Source organism: Pelodiscus sinensis, chromosome 3 (assembly GCF_052426305.1).
Source record: "Pelodiscus sinensis isolate ZL-2025 chromosome 3, ASM5242630v1, whole genome shotgun sequence".
NCBI classification, from domain to species: Eukaryota; Metazoa; Chordata; order Testudines; family Trionychidae; genus Pelodiscus; species Pelodiscus sinensis.
In genome coordinates, this window is record NC_143054.1 from 63,458,755 (window position 1) to 63,474,343 (window position 15,589).

General features: G+C 48.8%; 1 protein-coding gene across 1 annotated transcript in view; it reads left to right on the forward strand.

Moving 5' to 3' along the window:
* Window positions 1-11,544: 11,544 nt before the first annotated feature.
* Window positions 11,545-15,589, forward strand: part of LOC102444709 (serine/threonine-protein kinase MARK1-like) — a 32,538-nt gene continuing 28,493 nt past the window's right edge. Inside the window, exons 1-2 of the mRNA XM_014578681.4 lie at window positions 11,545-11,941; window positions 13,760-14,052. Coding sequence (XP_014434167.3) covers window positions 11,693-11,941; window positions 13,760-14,052 — 542 coding nt within the window. The 5' untranslated portion in view covers window positions 11,545-11,692. The remainder of the gene's footprint in view (window positions 11,942-13,759; window positions 14,053-15,589) is intronic.

Below are 15,589 nucleotides of genomic sequence, written 5' to 3' on the forward strand. Positions count from 1 at the left end.
TGCTTGAGCAATAAAGAGGATCCTGCCATAAAGACAAACACGGTAAACACAAATCTGATTTCTATCAATTATAGCTAAAATAGCCACAGAAGATCCCTGGGGATTAACAGGTAGTGCCAGATTATTTTCAAAAATGGAAAATCTGTGACACCTAGGCAAGGGAAGCCTGTAACAACTATACTAAACACATACGTTATTGCATAAAGCAAATATGTAAGCAAGGTAAATCCATTCTTTTGGTTTAATGGCTAATCTAAGAAATCACTATAGGATCGGTCATTGGTCTAGCAATGGCATGGGCCGTGAAAGTAAAAATGGAAGTTTGTAAGACATTTAATTTTATAATTATTCACATGCAAGTTAATAGTTAATATAACATCAGAGAGAACAAACTCATTATGCTCTTTGAAACCTGATCCAACTGCCTATCTATTTATTGGAAACACTCCTATTCACTTCAGTGGGAGTTGGATCAGCTCACTAATCAGAATATATCTCCATAAGGTTCTAGCTCCATTGTTCCCACAATGGACCAGAACTATGAATGTAATAGAATAATCTATTAACTGATAAGTAAAAGCTTATCGGTTAATGATGTAGACTACACGCATTTCCCCCCACCCTTTGCCAGCACATTTTTTAGCAGGCTGGACAGCAGCCCAGCTCAGTTCTGACTTGTACTGGGTCCTGGACCTACCCTTACTGCAGCTCTGCATTTAAAGTGTATTGGGAGCCAGGTGGATAGGCAACCCGACTCAGTTCTGGTTCGTGCAGGGTCTAGGAGCTCAGACCCCTCCCTCCTGGACAGGGGCTGCCTAGGGACTATAGAATAATAGACTAACCAATAAAAATTCATGAGGTTAATCAACTATTCAATTAACTGATATTTAACATCCCTAATCAGAACCATTAGTCATTTATAAGTGGCTAAAGACATAGTATAAATAAAATACGATGGGCCCAATTCTACTATAATTGCATTAACCACATCTGTTACTCCTGATTTGCACTAGTTCTAGAGAAGAACAAGTCCCAGAACTGTATGCCTTCCTAATCCCTTAAACACATTACAGTAAGTAAATCCTGCAGAAACTCTGAACCTGTACATACAGTGATTTCTAAAATAAAGTCTGAGTGCCAAAAGCTGTGTCAGCGGGTATGTCTACACTACAGCACTAATTCGAACTAACTTAATTTGAATTAGTTAATTCAAACTAAGCTAATTCGAACGAGTGCATCTAGACCTAAAAACTAATTCGAATTAGCATTTTGCTAATTCCAACTAGCATGTCCACATTGAGTGGACCCTGAACCGAAGTTAAGACTGGCTGGAAGCAGTGCTGGCAGGACATCAGGTTAGGACTTAGAGTGTGGAGCTGCTGTCTCAGGCTAGCCAAGGGCTGTGCTTAAAGGGACCCGACCCCCACCCCGGACAGACAGTTCTCAGGGGTTCCCCGCTCGCTTGTCTAACTCGATGAGGGACAGCAAAGCAGTCCTGTCTTGGAGTGCCCTGAGTGCCCACACTCGGCACATCACAGCACTCGACCATCAGCCCGGCTGCACTTGCCACAGGTTTCCATCGGGGGGGGGTTAATCAGGGGGCTGTCAGGATCCAGGAGACCCTGCAGGAGAGCTTCCACCCCGAGGAGCCCGCAGAGCCACCCCAGTCCTCCCCATCGGGGGCTCGTGCCCCCTTCCTCCCTCACCTCCTTCCACTTACCCCATCCTAGCCCCACTTCCTGATGTAAAAAATAAAGGACACGTGTGTTCAAAAATAGAAACTCTCTTGATTTAACAAAACTGAGGGTGGGGGAAGGGGATTAACCTCTGGGGAGACTGGTAAAAGGAGGTGGGAGAGGGAAAGAGAGAGGATGGGAGAGGGGAGGAGGAAACCTGGGAGGAGGGAGCTGGAAGGGGGAAGCCAGGGGAAGAAGGAGGATGGGAAGTATCAAACTATGGTACGCCATATCTTCAGTCCTGTGTACAGATGTGATCTCCTCACCCCAGAAAAGATATTTTGGCCTTTGAAAGGGTTCAGAAAAGGGCAATTACAATGATTAGGGGTTTGGAGCAGGTCCCATATGAAGAGAGGCTAAAGAGACTGGGACATTTCAGCTTAGAAAATAGGAGACTGAGGGGGGATATGATAGCGGTATATAAAATCATGAGTAGTGTGGACAGGGTGCATAAAGAAAAGTTCTTCATTAGTTCCCATAATAGAAGGACTAGAGGACACCGAATGAAATGAATGGGTAGCAGGCTTCAAACTAATAACAGAAAGTTCTTCTTCACAAAGCAGATAGTCAACCTGTGGAACTCCTTGCCACAGGAGGCTGTGAAGGCTAGCACTATACCAGAGTTTAAAGAGAAGTTAGATAAAGTCATGGAGGTTGGGTCCATGGAGTGGTATTAGCCAGGGGGTAGGAGTGGTGTCCCTGCCCAAAGTTTGTGGAGGCTGGAGAGGGATGGCACGAGACAAATGGCTTAGTCATTGTCTTTGGTCCATCCCCTCCATGGTAGCTGGTGTTGGCCGCTGTCAGCAGACAGGCTACTGGACTAGATGGACCTTTGGTCTGACCCAGAATGGCCGTTCTTATGTTCTAAGCTCAGGGCTCAGGGTTGGGAGTCTCACTGGACCACCTTGATTTTCATGCAAACCTGCTCCTGGGTTTTCATGTGGCCTTTGGTGGCCAGGCTAGCATCTATCCTGCCCTAGACGGCCACTTTCCTGTGCCTAGTGCAGAGGTCGTGGACGTTGGAGGCCTCCCCCCAAACGTGGATGAGGTCCACGATCTCCGCACTAGACCAGGTGGACACCCGCCTCTTGCGGCCCCGGGCAGGCACCTGGGAGCTGCCAGCTTGGTCCCGGGAAGAGGCAGAGGGCTGGGTGGCAGCGAGTGGCTGGCTCATGCCGTGCCAAGTGCAGAGTCTGCTGGCTGGGTGCTGGCAGGCTTGCACATGGCACGGGCACTGTAGCCAGACCGTGCCCCTTTAAGGGCTCCGGGGCCGGGAGGGGGCAGAAGCTGGGAAGGGCTAGCCTCCCACTAGTTCGAATTAAATGGCTACACAGCCCTTAATTCGAACTACTTAATTTGAACTTGCCATCTTGGATTTCCTTCTGAGGAGGAAATCCCCATTTCTCAGTATGAAACTTCAAAAGCTTTAAACATATGTGGCTGAGTTCATTCCATACCATCAGCTAAACTAAAACATGTGTATATATGTCTACACTGCCACCCTAGTTCGAACTAGGGTGGCTAATGTAGGCATTCGAAGTTGCATTTGCCCGGCAAGATGCAAATGAACCCCGTGATATTTAAATCCCGGGCTTCATTTGTAACTTCGAATGCCTACATTAGCCACCCTAGTTCAAACTAGGGTGGCAGTGTAGACATACCCTATGTGAACAATTTAGAGCTTGAAAGCAGTGTTCCCTTTAAGCTACATGGCAGCATAGCTTCACAGGTGAACCATAAGCCTTGCCCAGTCAGAGGCTCAGGGCTCAGCCCACAGAGCTGACTGACTGGTCAGGGCTGTTTAATCACCTGTGAAGCTGTGCTGCCATCCAGCTTAGAGGGAACAGTGCTTGAAGGCCCTAAAACTTAGGCCTAAATTGTGAGCAAAGGAAGCAACTTCATTAGCTCAGCCAGCAAAAGGAACTGACATACAGAAGTGTGCATTTCTCAGCTATTCCTCCTTCTTAGCAATGCACAATGTGCCTCATGTGACATGTGATTAGGACACATATCTGAATTTGGTCCAAAAGTTGAATCAATAGCTACCTGGCTCAGGTCACATAGGGTATGTCTACACTGCCACCCTAGTTCGACCTAGGGTGACTAATTTAGGCAATCGAAGTTGCAAATGAAGCCCGGGATTTAAATATCCCGGGCTTCATTTGCATCTTGCCGGGCGCCACAATTTTTAAATCCCCGTTAGTGCGGACTCTGTGCCTGCGGCTACACGCGGCACGGAGTAGGTAGTTCGAATTAGGCTTTCTAATTCGAACTACCGGTACACCTCGTTCCACGAGGAGTAATGGTAGTTCGAATTAGAAAGCCTAATTCGAACTACCTACTCCGTGCCGCATGTAGCCGTGGGCACAGAGTCCGCACTAACAGGGATTTAAAAATGGCGGCGCCTGTCAAGATGCAAATAAAGCCCGGGATATTTAAATCCCGGGCTTCATTTGCAACTTCGATTGCCTACATTAGCCACCCTAGTTCAAACTAGGGTGGCAGTGTAGACATACCCATACTGACAGGGAGCACAACGTGGATTCTGCTCCGCTCCCTCTCCCCAACAACAGTGCAGTGAGGGCAGTGGTTAGTGAGAAATATACTCAAAAGGGACTGAGTAAGATTTTTTAGGAATGCGTAGGTGACACAAGAATACAAGTCCCATTGACTTTCAATAGGGCATTTGTTCCTAAGGCACTTTTGAAATCCATCCTGTTTATTTTAAAATAAGCAATAATCACAGGAGCATTTAAAGAAGTTAAGAATCACAGGTGTGCCAGGGCGCCTGATGGTTTTAACATAAAAGGAGATCCTTTTATGTTGGGGATTCCCTATCCATCCTCTTGCCAGTCCCTGGCTCACAAAGAATATGCAGTGGCAGTGCCTCCACCTGGCTGGCCCTGTACATGCTTAATGGGGTGCCTTGGGAGACTCCAGGAATAAAATTATTCCAGCAATAATCTGGCTCTAACTCCAGAACAACCATTACAAATTATAAATAATATACATCTAATTGATTACATTAGAATGAACACACCTTTACTTAACAACTTAAAGAAACAGGGTTTAGCAGATTAACAATGAATAACATTAACAAAGTACAGGCAGTCCCCGGGTTACATCAATCCGACTTACGTCAGATCCCTAGTTACAAACAAGGGGGGGGCGCAGCTAGTGCAGGGTGCCTCCCCCACTGTCGCCACCTCTGGCGGCGCGGGGGGCGCTTCCCCCCAGCAGACCAGGGAGACGCGGAGCGGCTTTTCTCGCCACGGAGGATGCAGGGCTGCTGGGGGGAACAAGACACCAGCCAAAAGGGGGCACCCCAGAGCGGAAAAATTAATTTCCTAAGGAACTGCAGGAGCAACAGGCAGTGAGACCCATTATGTTACAGTCCCCACCTTGGGAGCAACAGCTTTTTCCCTCTTCAGCACTAGAGCTGCAAGTATCTTGTTAGCATCACATGAAATTAACAAGTCCCTTCCAGCCTGGCAGAGGTGAAGCTGAAAAATTACCCAGTGGTGTGAGTGGGCAAGAATGGGGAGGGGCAGGACAGAAGGGAAGAGGAGATAAGCCCCAAACCCACACCCTGGCTGGAGCGGAGCAAGGTAAGCCCCGAGGGGATGGGTCTGATTGTAAAGTGGGTGAGTGGACAATGAGCACCCACCTGTGGCTAAACTCCTGTTCCCAACACAGAATTTTTCTTTAAAATTAATCCTGTGGATAAATTCTCACACACACTTCACAGGAAGGGATTTCCATTTTCTGCTCAGCAGAATACAACAACAGCTTTGATTGTATCAATATTTCACTGTGCTCTCCAATGACTATTGATTACACTTAATACCCATTTCACTGAACCACCTGTAGCAAATTCTATTTGGAACAGTAATATGCATTGAATAAACTTTTTTTAGTTATAAAAAACAAAGATTCTGACTATTAAATGAATAACTGGGATCTTTCAGGTACCCCAAAAGGAAGATTTGGATATAGCATGAAACACTGAAACTTATGATCAATTTTTAATTAAAATATCAACCAAAAAAACCTTCATATCAAAACAGTATGTGTATGTCTACACTACAAAGTTAGTTTGAACTAACGGACGTTAGTTCGAACTAACTTTCATAGGCGCTACACTAGTGCTCCGTTAGTTCGAATTTAATTCGAACTAACGGAGCGCTTAGTTCGAACTAGGTAAACCTCATTCCACGAGGATTAAGCCTAGTTCGAACTTACTAGTTCGAATTAAGGGGTGTGTAGACCCTTAATTCGAACTACTGGGAGGCTAGCCCTCCCCAGCTTTCCCTGGTGGCCACTCTGGCCAACACCAGGGAAACTCTACTGCCCCCCTCCCGGCCCCGGAGCCCTTAAAGGGGCACGGGCTTGCTACGGGGTTTGTGCCAGTTGCAAGGCTGCCAGCACCCGTGCCAGCACACCCAGCAGCTGACACCCCATGAGCCAGCCACCCAATGCCCCCCACCTCTTCCCCTCTTCCCGGGACCAGCCTGGCGGCTCCCAGGACCCTACCCGGGGCCACAAGAGGGGGGCGCCCGCGTGGTCTAGTGCGGAGATCGTGGACCTCATCCAGGTTTGGGGGGAAGACTCCAATGTCCACGATCTCCGCACTAGCCACAGGAACAGCGGCAGCACCTCCGGTTCCTGGAGCACCAGCTCCGCATCCAGGACCACCGGGTCCAGGAGGACCTGAGGCTGCGCCGGAGGAGCTTGGAGGCACTGGAGGAGCAGGGCCTTGCCCTGCGAGACCACCTCCAGAGCCTGCTCGACCGCTTCCCAATTCCTCCTGCTCCGGCTCCTGCTCCCCCTCCTCCTGCTCCTCCTGCTCCCCCTGCTCTTGCTCCTGCTTCCTACACACCCCCCGTCCCTCCTGCCCCACCCTCCACAACCATTCCCCACCGACACCCCCGGACCCGCAGTGTTGCGAGACGGGAGAGGCAGCTGGACCCCCACCCCTGAGCTTTCCTTTCCCTTCCTCCCTTCCCTCCCCTTCCAGCTCGCTCGTCCCAGGTTCCCCCCTTCCCTCTCCCACCCTAATTCCTCCCTCCCCCCACCCCAGTTATGTTAAATAAAAAGACGTTTTTGTTTGAAAAACAGGTGTCTTTATTTGACAGTAGGTAGGGAGGGGTAAGGGGAAGGGGGGTAGGGTGGAAGAAGGCCCCAGTGGGACATGCAAGGGAGAGGTCAGTCCTCCTCCTCCACCAGGAAGCTCTCCCGCAGGGCTTCCCGGATCCGGACGGCCCCCCGCTGGGCTTCCTGGGCGGCGGCGGTGCGGGGCTGACCGTAGTGGCCAGCCATGCGGTCAGCCTCAGCCATCCAGGCTGGCAGGAAAGCCTCCTCCTTTCTCTCACATAAATTGTGGAGCACACAACATGCTGCCACCACGGGAGGGATGTTGTGTTCGACCAGGTCCAGACAGGTGAGGAGGCATCGAAAGTGGGCTTTCAGTCGCCCGAAGGCCCCTTCCACCATGATGCGGGCCCTGGTGAGCCTGGCATTGAAGGCCTGGCGGGAAGGATTGAGGTGCCCCGTGTAGGGCTTCATCAGCCATGGCTGCAGTGGGTAGGCGGCATCCCCCACCAGGCACATGGGCATGTCCACATCCCTGACCCTGATGAGGCGGTCGGGGAAGAAGGTCCCGTCCTGCAGCCGCTGGCACACGGAGGAGTTGCGGTACACCCTGGCATCGTGTGCCTTGCCGGACCAGCCCACATTAATGTCCGTGAACTGTCCCCGGTGGTCACACACGGCCTGCAGGAGGATGGAGAAGTACCCCTTGCGGTTCACGTAACGGGACGCCTGGTGTTCTGGGGCACGGATGGGGATGTGCGTCCCGTCGATGGCCCCCCCGCAGTTGGGGAAACCGAGGGCGCCGAATCCCCGGATGACGGCGTCCGGGTCGGCGAGGCGGACCACCCTGCGGAGCAGCACCCGGTTGATGGCCTTGACCACCTACGGAGAGAGACACAGCAAAGTGCCAATCAGTGGGGCGCCTGGGTGGCTGGGAGCATTCGTGCCCTGGCAGTGCCCCGCGCCCCACTCCTGGAAGCAACCCCCGTGGCGGCATGTAGTACGGCCGGGACAGACCGATCCCTCCGGTGCGGGGCGCTTTCGCCTCCTCCTGCCCCCCCTTTGTCCCTGGGGCGGCCCATCCCCTCCTTGCAGCCCCCTCTTCCCCCCCGGCGCAGTGGCCGACGAGTGCCATACCTGCATGAGCACTGCTCCGACGGTGGATCTCCCCACGCCGAACTGGTTCCCAATGGATCGGTAGCTGTCCGGCGTGGAGAGCTTCCAGAGGGCGATGGCCACCTGCTTCTGGAGGGGGATGGCGGGCCTCATGCGAGTGTCCCTTCTGTGCAGAGCAGGGGCGAGCCACTCGCAGAGCTCCAGGAAGGTGTCCCTCCTCATCCTGAAGTTCTGGGTCCACTGTCGGTCTTCCCAGCACTCCAGGACGATGCGGTCCCACCAGTCGGTGCTGGTGTCCAGACGCCAGATGCGGCGGGGCACGCCGGTGCCGGGGCACCGCCGCGGCTCCTCCACGGCCCCCAGGGCGGCCAGGTGGAGAGGCAGGGGGCTGACGTGCACCAGGAGGTGCCAGACAGCCTCGAGCCATTGCTGGCAGGCTTGCAGCAGCAAGTCTAGAAAGTGCACCAGAAGGTGCAGGGCGAGCTCTGGCTCCATGTTGCCACCTGCGGCGGCAGCCCCGAAGGGAAGCGCCGACACACGGGCACAGAGACCAATGCTTTGCTGTCCCTCGGCGAGGTTGACAAGCAAGCAGGAAAAGCTGAGAACCGGCTGTCTGGGGGGGGTCCCTTTAACCACGAGCCTCAGATAGCCTCAGACAGCAGCCACACAACGCAACTACTGACCTGATGTCCTGCCGGAACCGGTTTCAGCTGCCTTTAAATGCGCCCCTGCGTCCAATCAGTGTGGACGCGCTAGTTCGAATTAGCAAACGCTAATTCGAACTAGTTTTTAGTTCTAGATGCGTTAGTTCAAATTAGCTTAGTTCGAATTAACTAATTCGAACTAAGTTAGTTCGAATTAGCGCTGTAGTGTAGACATACCCTATGTGTTTTTCTTAGAATAAGGAAGTTGTATGAGAATCAGGGTCTTTTCCACCTAACGCCAGCTCCCCGTCTCCCCCCCCCCCCCCCAAAATATGTACCAGTTCCGACTTACATACAAATTCAACGTAAGAACAAACCTATAGTCCCTATCTTGTACGTAATCCGGGGACTGCCTGTACACAGAAATAATAGGAACTTATCTATCTGGCATTTGCATTGCCACCATTTATCCCACCCCAGAGTTCCAGACATTTGCTTGCATGGGTGCTTGAAGATCTGCAGCTGGAGTGGAGGTTCTCTGTAGGTTGTGTGTGTGTTAGTCCAAGCTGTGCAGCCAGCTGAAAACTCCCTCTACCACTGGAGCAGGCTCCACCAGATGCCAGCAGCTCTGGTTCCCTGGGCTGGACACTCTGCCTCTCTTTTTAGTCTGTATCTCTGAGGTCTGTCCCAGGCAGCATTTTCCCAAAGAGCCCATTTATTTAGAGCCTCCTCCTGTGTGCTGGTTTTTGTGTAGTCCTTCTCAGCCACAGGCGCAGCCAGAGTCTCTCCCCTCTAGGGCAATCATCAGCTCCTCACTCAAGCAGCCTGCTAGATCCAAACACTGCAGACTTTCAGTCCCAGGCTGTAGCTGCAATACAACAGCTCCTGGACTGGATATAAGGCTCTTCCACAGCAGCCTGGCTCCCCTCTCCCAAAATTGAGAGCCCCAGACTGCTAAGACCCTCTCTCAACATGCCTGGACAAGCCCTCTCTTCTACAAGGGCTCATGGGAGTTGCAGTCTCTAGGGCTAGATTGCAGCACACAGGATCCTCCCAGAAAAAGTCAGAGGCACCTTTAGTAAGGGGACTACAATAAGAATTAGGGGTCACCAAATGAAATTAATAGGTAGCAGATTTAAAACAAACAAAAGGTGTTTACCAGAGGATGTTGTGAAGACCAGAATGTTAACAGGGTTCAAAAAGGAACTGGATAAATTCATGGAGGTTAGGCCCCTCAATACTTATTAGCCAGAATAGGTAGGAATGGTGTCCCTAGGCTCTGTTTGTCAGGGTCTGGAAATAAATGATAGGAGAGGGATCACTTGATGATTATCTATTTCTGTTCACTCTCTCTGGGGCATTTGGCATTGGCCACTGTCAGAAGACAGGATACTGGGCTAAATGGACCTTTGTTCTGGCCCAGTATGGCCATTCTTATGCCTGTCAGATGCCTTTTCATACAAGATTTCAGCTGGCTTGTGCTCAATACTAGGAATATATTCCCAAAAAACAGAGAAATATTTGGCTCATTCCCCGCCTCCCCTCCCCAACTCCACCCCTACCCCCAATTTTTTAATTCTTTGCTATTCAAAAAAATACATTAAAATATGTTTGGCAGTTTTTTTACTTCAAGATTTTTCAAGGTGGGCCTTTCCCCAAGAATATATATAATTCATAGCCAGTTATAAATGTTTGTTACACGTTTTGCCTTTCTTCGGAAAAGTGCCAGAAATATGGACTTTGTGTTTCAAGCTGTGATTCCTCTCTCTCTGTTTGTTTTAAATGTTACCGCTCTGTCTTGATTGAAAGCCAATAGTAGAGATGTGGATAAAAAGGAGAAGGCATAGCTCAAAGCACTAATCAAGAGACATTTCTCAATTCTATCAATCCCATCCTCTAGTTTCTCTAGAAGATCAGTTTTCTTTGGCTCTGCATCTCTGTGGGAATCAGAAAAACAGCCTTAATTCTGAGGTATAGCAAATGCCCCCATCAAATCAAGCGACAATCATCACAAAACTAATCTGAAATACTTTATGAGAATCCAGCATTTGCTCTCAACTGCATCAGCTGCAACTTATCTTTTGGTTAATGATGAGACTCAGAGGAAGAGAGCCATACTTGACATTTTAGCTGAGTGACAAGGAAAAGGGTTCATCAAAAATTCAAGCTTGACCTAGAGTGAGGGGAGGGAGTGCTATTTAAATTATCTGAATTACCTTTTTGATGGTCATATGAACTTTTGATCCTGATCTTACAAACAGTTACACACATACTTCACTTTGTGCACATGTTGCCCCATTCAAGTCAATGGGACTATTCATATGCATAAAGTTAATTGTTTGCAGGCCCTCATTTTTCATTACAGTTTTCCCACTCTCCCTATCACTCAGTTTGGGGACTAGTGTCCTTTCTGAAGTCTGAGTTACACAACACAAAGTAGTCTTTACATTCATTTAAAAGCAGGACATTTTTTAAAAGTAACTTTTAGTAATCCTCTCCATAAAGAGAAAAGCAATCCTATAGTGAGTTAATGAGGGATATTTTTGCAGAAGCTAATTTTGTAATAATTTGCCAGGAAATGTAAAATTGTCTCATGAGAATAAAAATCCCCATGCACGCTAAGATTCTGTGACGTAAAGATAATAATGCAAGTGGCATATACTCAGATGTTTTTACAATGAGCCGCTGTGCTCTTCTCTTTGGAAAACAGGCAAAGAGGGTCACAGTCCATTTATTTGATTGGTGTTATCTGCCCATTCACTGTCCATTGGGCTGCAGTCTCATTCTATGTGAAAGGGGTTGCTTATTCCATGCTAATGCTGGTATTGTGTGTCATCAGAGCTGGGAGCACTGGGGCATTAATTGACATCATGTATCAGGTTAGGTTAATAATCTGCATCTTGGTTCTGCTTCAGCAGATCTGAATGCCTGGGGGTGGGTAGCGATGAAAAGGAAGTCTCCGAGGGAAAGAATTAGATACTGTATGGTCAATGGGATGGTACTTGCATCTCGAGAGGTAAAGATTTAATGCTCATCTGTGTTATTAATCACAGGCTATCCCTGGAAAGCTAGAGAGTGGGGTCAGTAAATCTGACTCTCCCAAGGATGCCTGCAGCCATCAAAGTAACTTTGGATGACACACTGACAGATACCACCACCCTGGATGGGACATTACCAGAATGGGAGAAAACTAGCAGGGATACGCAGACGCTTTGTTTTAGCAAGACGCCACAAGACCCTGGGAAGAATTTTCCTCACACCAAACAAGTTGGGACTTACCTGGTGGGCAAAATGATCAACAAAGGCTCCTTTGCCAAGGTGATGGAGGGACTACACATCTCCACAGGGGAAAAGGTAAACTCATAACCGAGTAAGATTAACTAATAATTGCCACTAATCCATATGTGGGAAGAATTCAGATGATTGCTTTTAATCCTACACACTAGTCACTCACTGAACTATCACCATAAATCCTAAAACTGAAGCTGTCTGGCTTCAGAAATAGAGTTTACTGTTCATTTAAAAGCCAGTACATTTGTATCATTGTTTTCATGCAGATGTAACTGGACACTGAGCTAGTTCTAGCAAAGCTATCATCTCTAAAAGAGAAAAAGGATAGTGGCATAATTACAGCCTCAAATCTATTTTCTCCAGTAATCCTCCATGCATTAACCAGTATCCTGTCTGATTCTTAAAGCTATGCAGAAATACTTATAGGAAAAACTGCCCACTCCAACAGCAATATCTTATATTTTCCCCAGCTAAAATACATACCTCTTTATGGAGCTGTATGACATACTATTACATTTGTATTGGCTGTCAACTTTATTTTTTGAATGGCTCTAAACAGATTAAATTTATTTATTTATGCCATTTAGTTTCATTCTGTTTGAATAATCTTCTAAAGGACTGATCAAGGCCCACTAATTCCAAAAGGAGTCTTTCCTTGGGTGGGTTTTGGATTAGGACCTAAGGGAGAATGCTAGAAAAAGAACACATTGCCCACTGTCCAAAATACAGTACAGGCAGTCCCCGGGTTACGTACAAGATAGGGACTATAGGTTTGTTCTTAAGTTGAATTTGTACGTAACTCGGAACTGGCTCCAGATTCAGCCGCTGCTGCTGAAACTGACCAGGGGCTGACTACAGGAAGCCCGAGGCAGAGTGGCTCTGCCTCCAGCTTCCTGGAATCAGCCACTGATCAGTTTCAACAGTGGCTGAATCTGGAGCCTGGGACAGAACAGCTGGGGCGCTGCCGGGTAGGTCCCCACAGGACCAACCCGGCAGCACCCCAGCTGCTCTACCCCAGGCATCCACAACAAAAGCCTGGTCTGCTGGGGGGGGGGGCGCACTAGCTGTGCCCCCCTCCTCCCCAGCAGACCAGGGAGACCCGGAGCAAAGCCGCGGAGGCGGCGGGGTCCCGTGCCTCTGTGGCTTTGCTCCGGGTGTCCCTGGTCCGCTGGGGGGGGGGTCCCCAGCAGACCAGGGAAACCCGGAGCAAAGCTGCAGAGGCGGCGGGGTCCCGCACCTCCAAGGCTTTGCTCCAGGTGTCCCTGGTCTGCTGGGGGGGTCCCCAGCAGACCAGGGACACCCCGAGCAAAGCCGCAGAGGCGGCGGGGTCCTGTGCCTCTGCGGCTTTGCTCCGGAGCAAAGCCTTGGAGGCGCGGGACCCCGCTGCCTCTGCGGCTTTGCTCGGGGTGTCCCTGGTCTGCTGGGGACCCTCCCAGCAGACCAGGGACACCCGGAACAGCTTTTCTCACCCCGGAGGACGCTGTAGCGGGACCACTGCGCGTCTGGGTGGTCCCGCCGCCCACGAATTCCGGGGCGAGAAAAGCCCCGTTCATAAGTGCGGATCCGACATAAGTCGGATCCGCATAACTCGGGGACTGCCTGTACATTTAAAGGAACATATTTATTTTTTATCTTCAAGTGTGTTTTACATGCACACATTCCCCACTGCAATCAGTGGCCTATTCTGAGACAGAGTTATCGATGTGATGTGCATTTCAAATAGCAAATTTTGACCCTTCAGGGAGACAAGAGGCTTATGCTTCACACTGGCAATGAATCTTCTCTGTACCATTAAACTTGTTCCCCAAGCATTTTGAAAATAGGTCTATGTTGCTCACGTTGAAATGGGTGTTGCCAATTTGCATATATTCTACAATATAGGTGGCCATAAAAGTCATTGACAAGAAAAAAGCCAAGGAGGATTCCTACGTTTTAAAAAATATGAAACGAGAGCCCCGGATACACCAGATGATTAAGCATCCTAATATTGTTCAGCTATATGAGACATTGGAGACTGAAAACTCCTATTACATGGTGATGGAACTGTGCCTAGGTGGAGACCTCATGGACAGAATCTGTGACAAAAAGAAACTGGAAGAAAGGGAAGTAAGGGAATATACCAGGCAGATCATGTCTGCAGTTGACCATCTGCATCGCCATGGGATTGTCCACAGGTAGGGTTCTTCCCCCTTTTCAAATAAAATGGACAAAATCAATAATTCACGAATGTGAATTCTGTTTATGATGAGTGGAGAATTCTGGGGGATGAATTGTTAGAGAGAACTAATCCGGAGGTTTGTTAAGAGGGTAAGAACCATTATAAATGAAAGGGTGGCCATTATTTTGGTCATTTGGGAATTAATCTGGGTCAAAGTATTATTGCATGCATCTGACGAAGTGCGTCTTTGCCCACGAAAGCTTATGCTCCAACACTTCAGTTAGTCTATAAGGTGCCACAGGACTCCTCACCGCTATTCCTACAAGATCATCTTTTAGTGCTCCTAAGGCTATCTCTCTGCATGTTGGCAGATGTCACATGTTGGAGCTTTGTTGTCAATAATTTTGCCTGGAAATGGCACAAGGACGCTTTTGACTTAACTTTGAAATGCACCTTGAAACAACCAACATTAGCTATTGCATTTGTGGCACATTTAACTAAATATTGCTCAGTTTCTTGACCTCTTCAAGGACAAATGAATATTTGTTACCAGGAATCCTTTTTTCCTATTTTGATTGTTATTTTGGTTTTCCTCATCTACAATATTTCTGTTGTGCACTTCACAACAAAGTCCCTGGTCCTTGACCCCCACTTAGCTGTTGTTGTTCCCTCAGGCAACTGGGCGTGCAGTCCATCTCCTCCATCTCCTAGCAGTGCAGCTCAACAGCTCTTACCAATTCTTTCCTTTTGCTGTGTTCTGACACTCTTTTTTATATGGCCCTCCTTGGCCCTGATTAGATGCTTCCTGTGCAGCCCCTCTAGCCTTCTTGGAGGACCTCTCCACTGCTCCTTTCCAAGGATGGGTGTGGCAGAGCTCTGAGGTCTCCAGCAGGGGGCATTTGGGTGCAGACCATCCTCTCACACTGCCCTCTAGTCTAGGAGTTCTCTCTAAAGCCCCATAGAACTGTGGAAAAGTTCATGTTGTTGCTTAAAATTACCCCATTACTTGGTAAGGTTCCCTTGAATCAGAAGAACTTCTGACACCATAAAACTTTAACAGTCATCCTTATCAGGTTTGTCAGGAGAGAAAACCCTTACTTTTTAATAACTGCATGAACACTCAGCTGGATCTGCAGAAATAGCTGTAGTGCTAATACAAAATAACATTCATTACTGTAGGGTATAAAAAAATCATAGTGTGTGTCCGGACTACATAACGTCGACAGAACTCGGCAGTTTTGTCGACGGTGGTAAACCTCATTCTACGAGGAATAATACCTTTTGTCGACAGAGTTCTGATGACACAAGGCATTATTGCATCTACACTTTCCTTTGCGTCTACACTTTCATGTCAACAAAGCAGCTTGCTTTGTCGACAGAACTGGATGTAGACTAGATGCTCTTTGTTGACAAAGGCTTTGTCAACAAGCCTCTGTCGACAGAAGCCTGTAGTCTAGACGTACCCATAGTGACTAGGGCTATGTCTACACTACAGGGTTTTTGTGCAAAAACCTGCAGAGCGTCCTCACCTCAAGTGCATTTTTGTGCAAGAA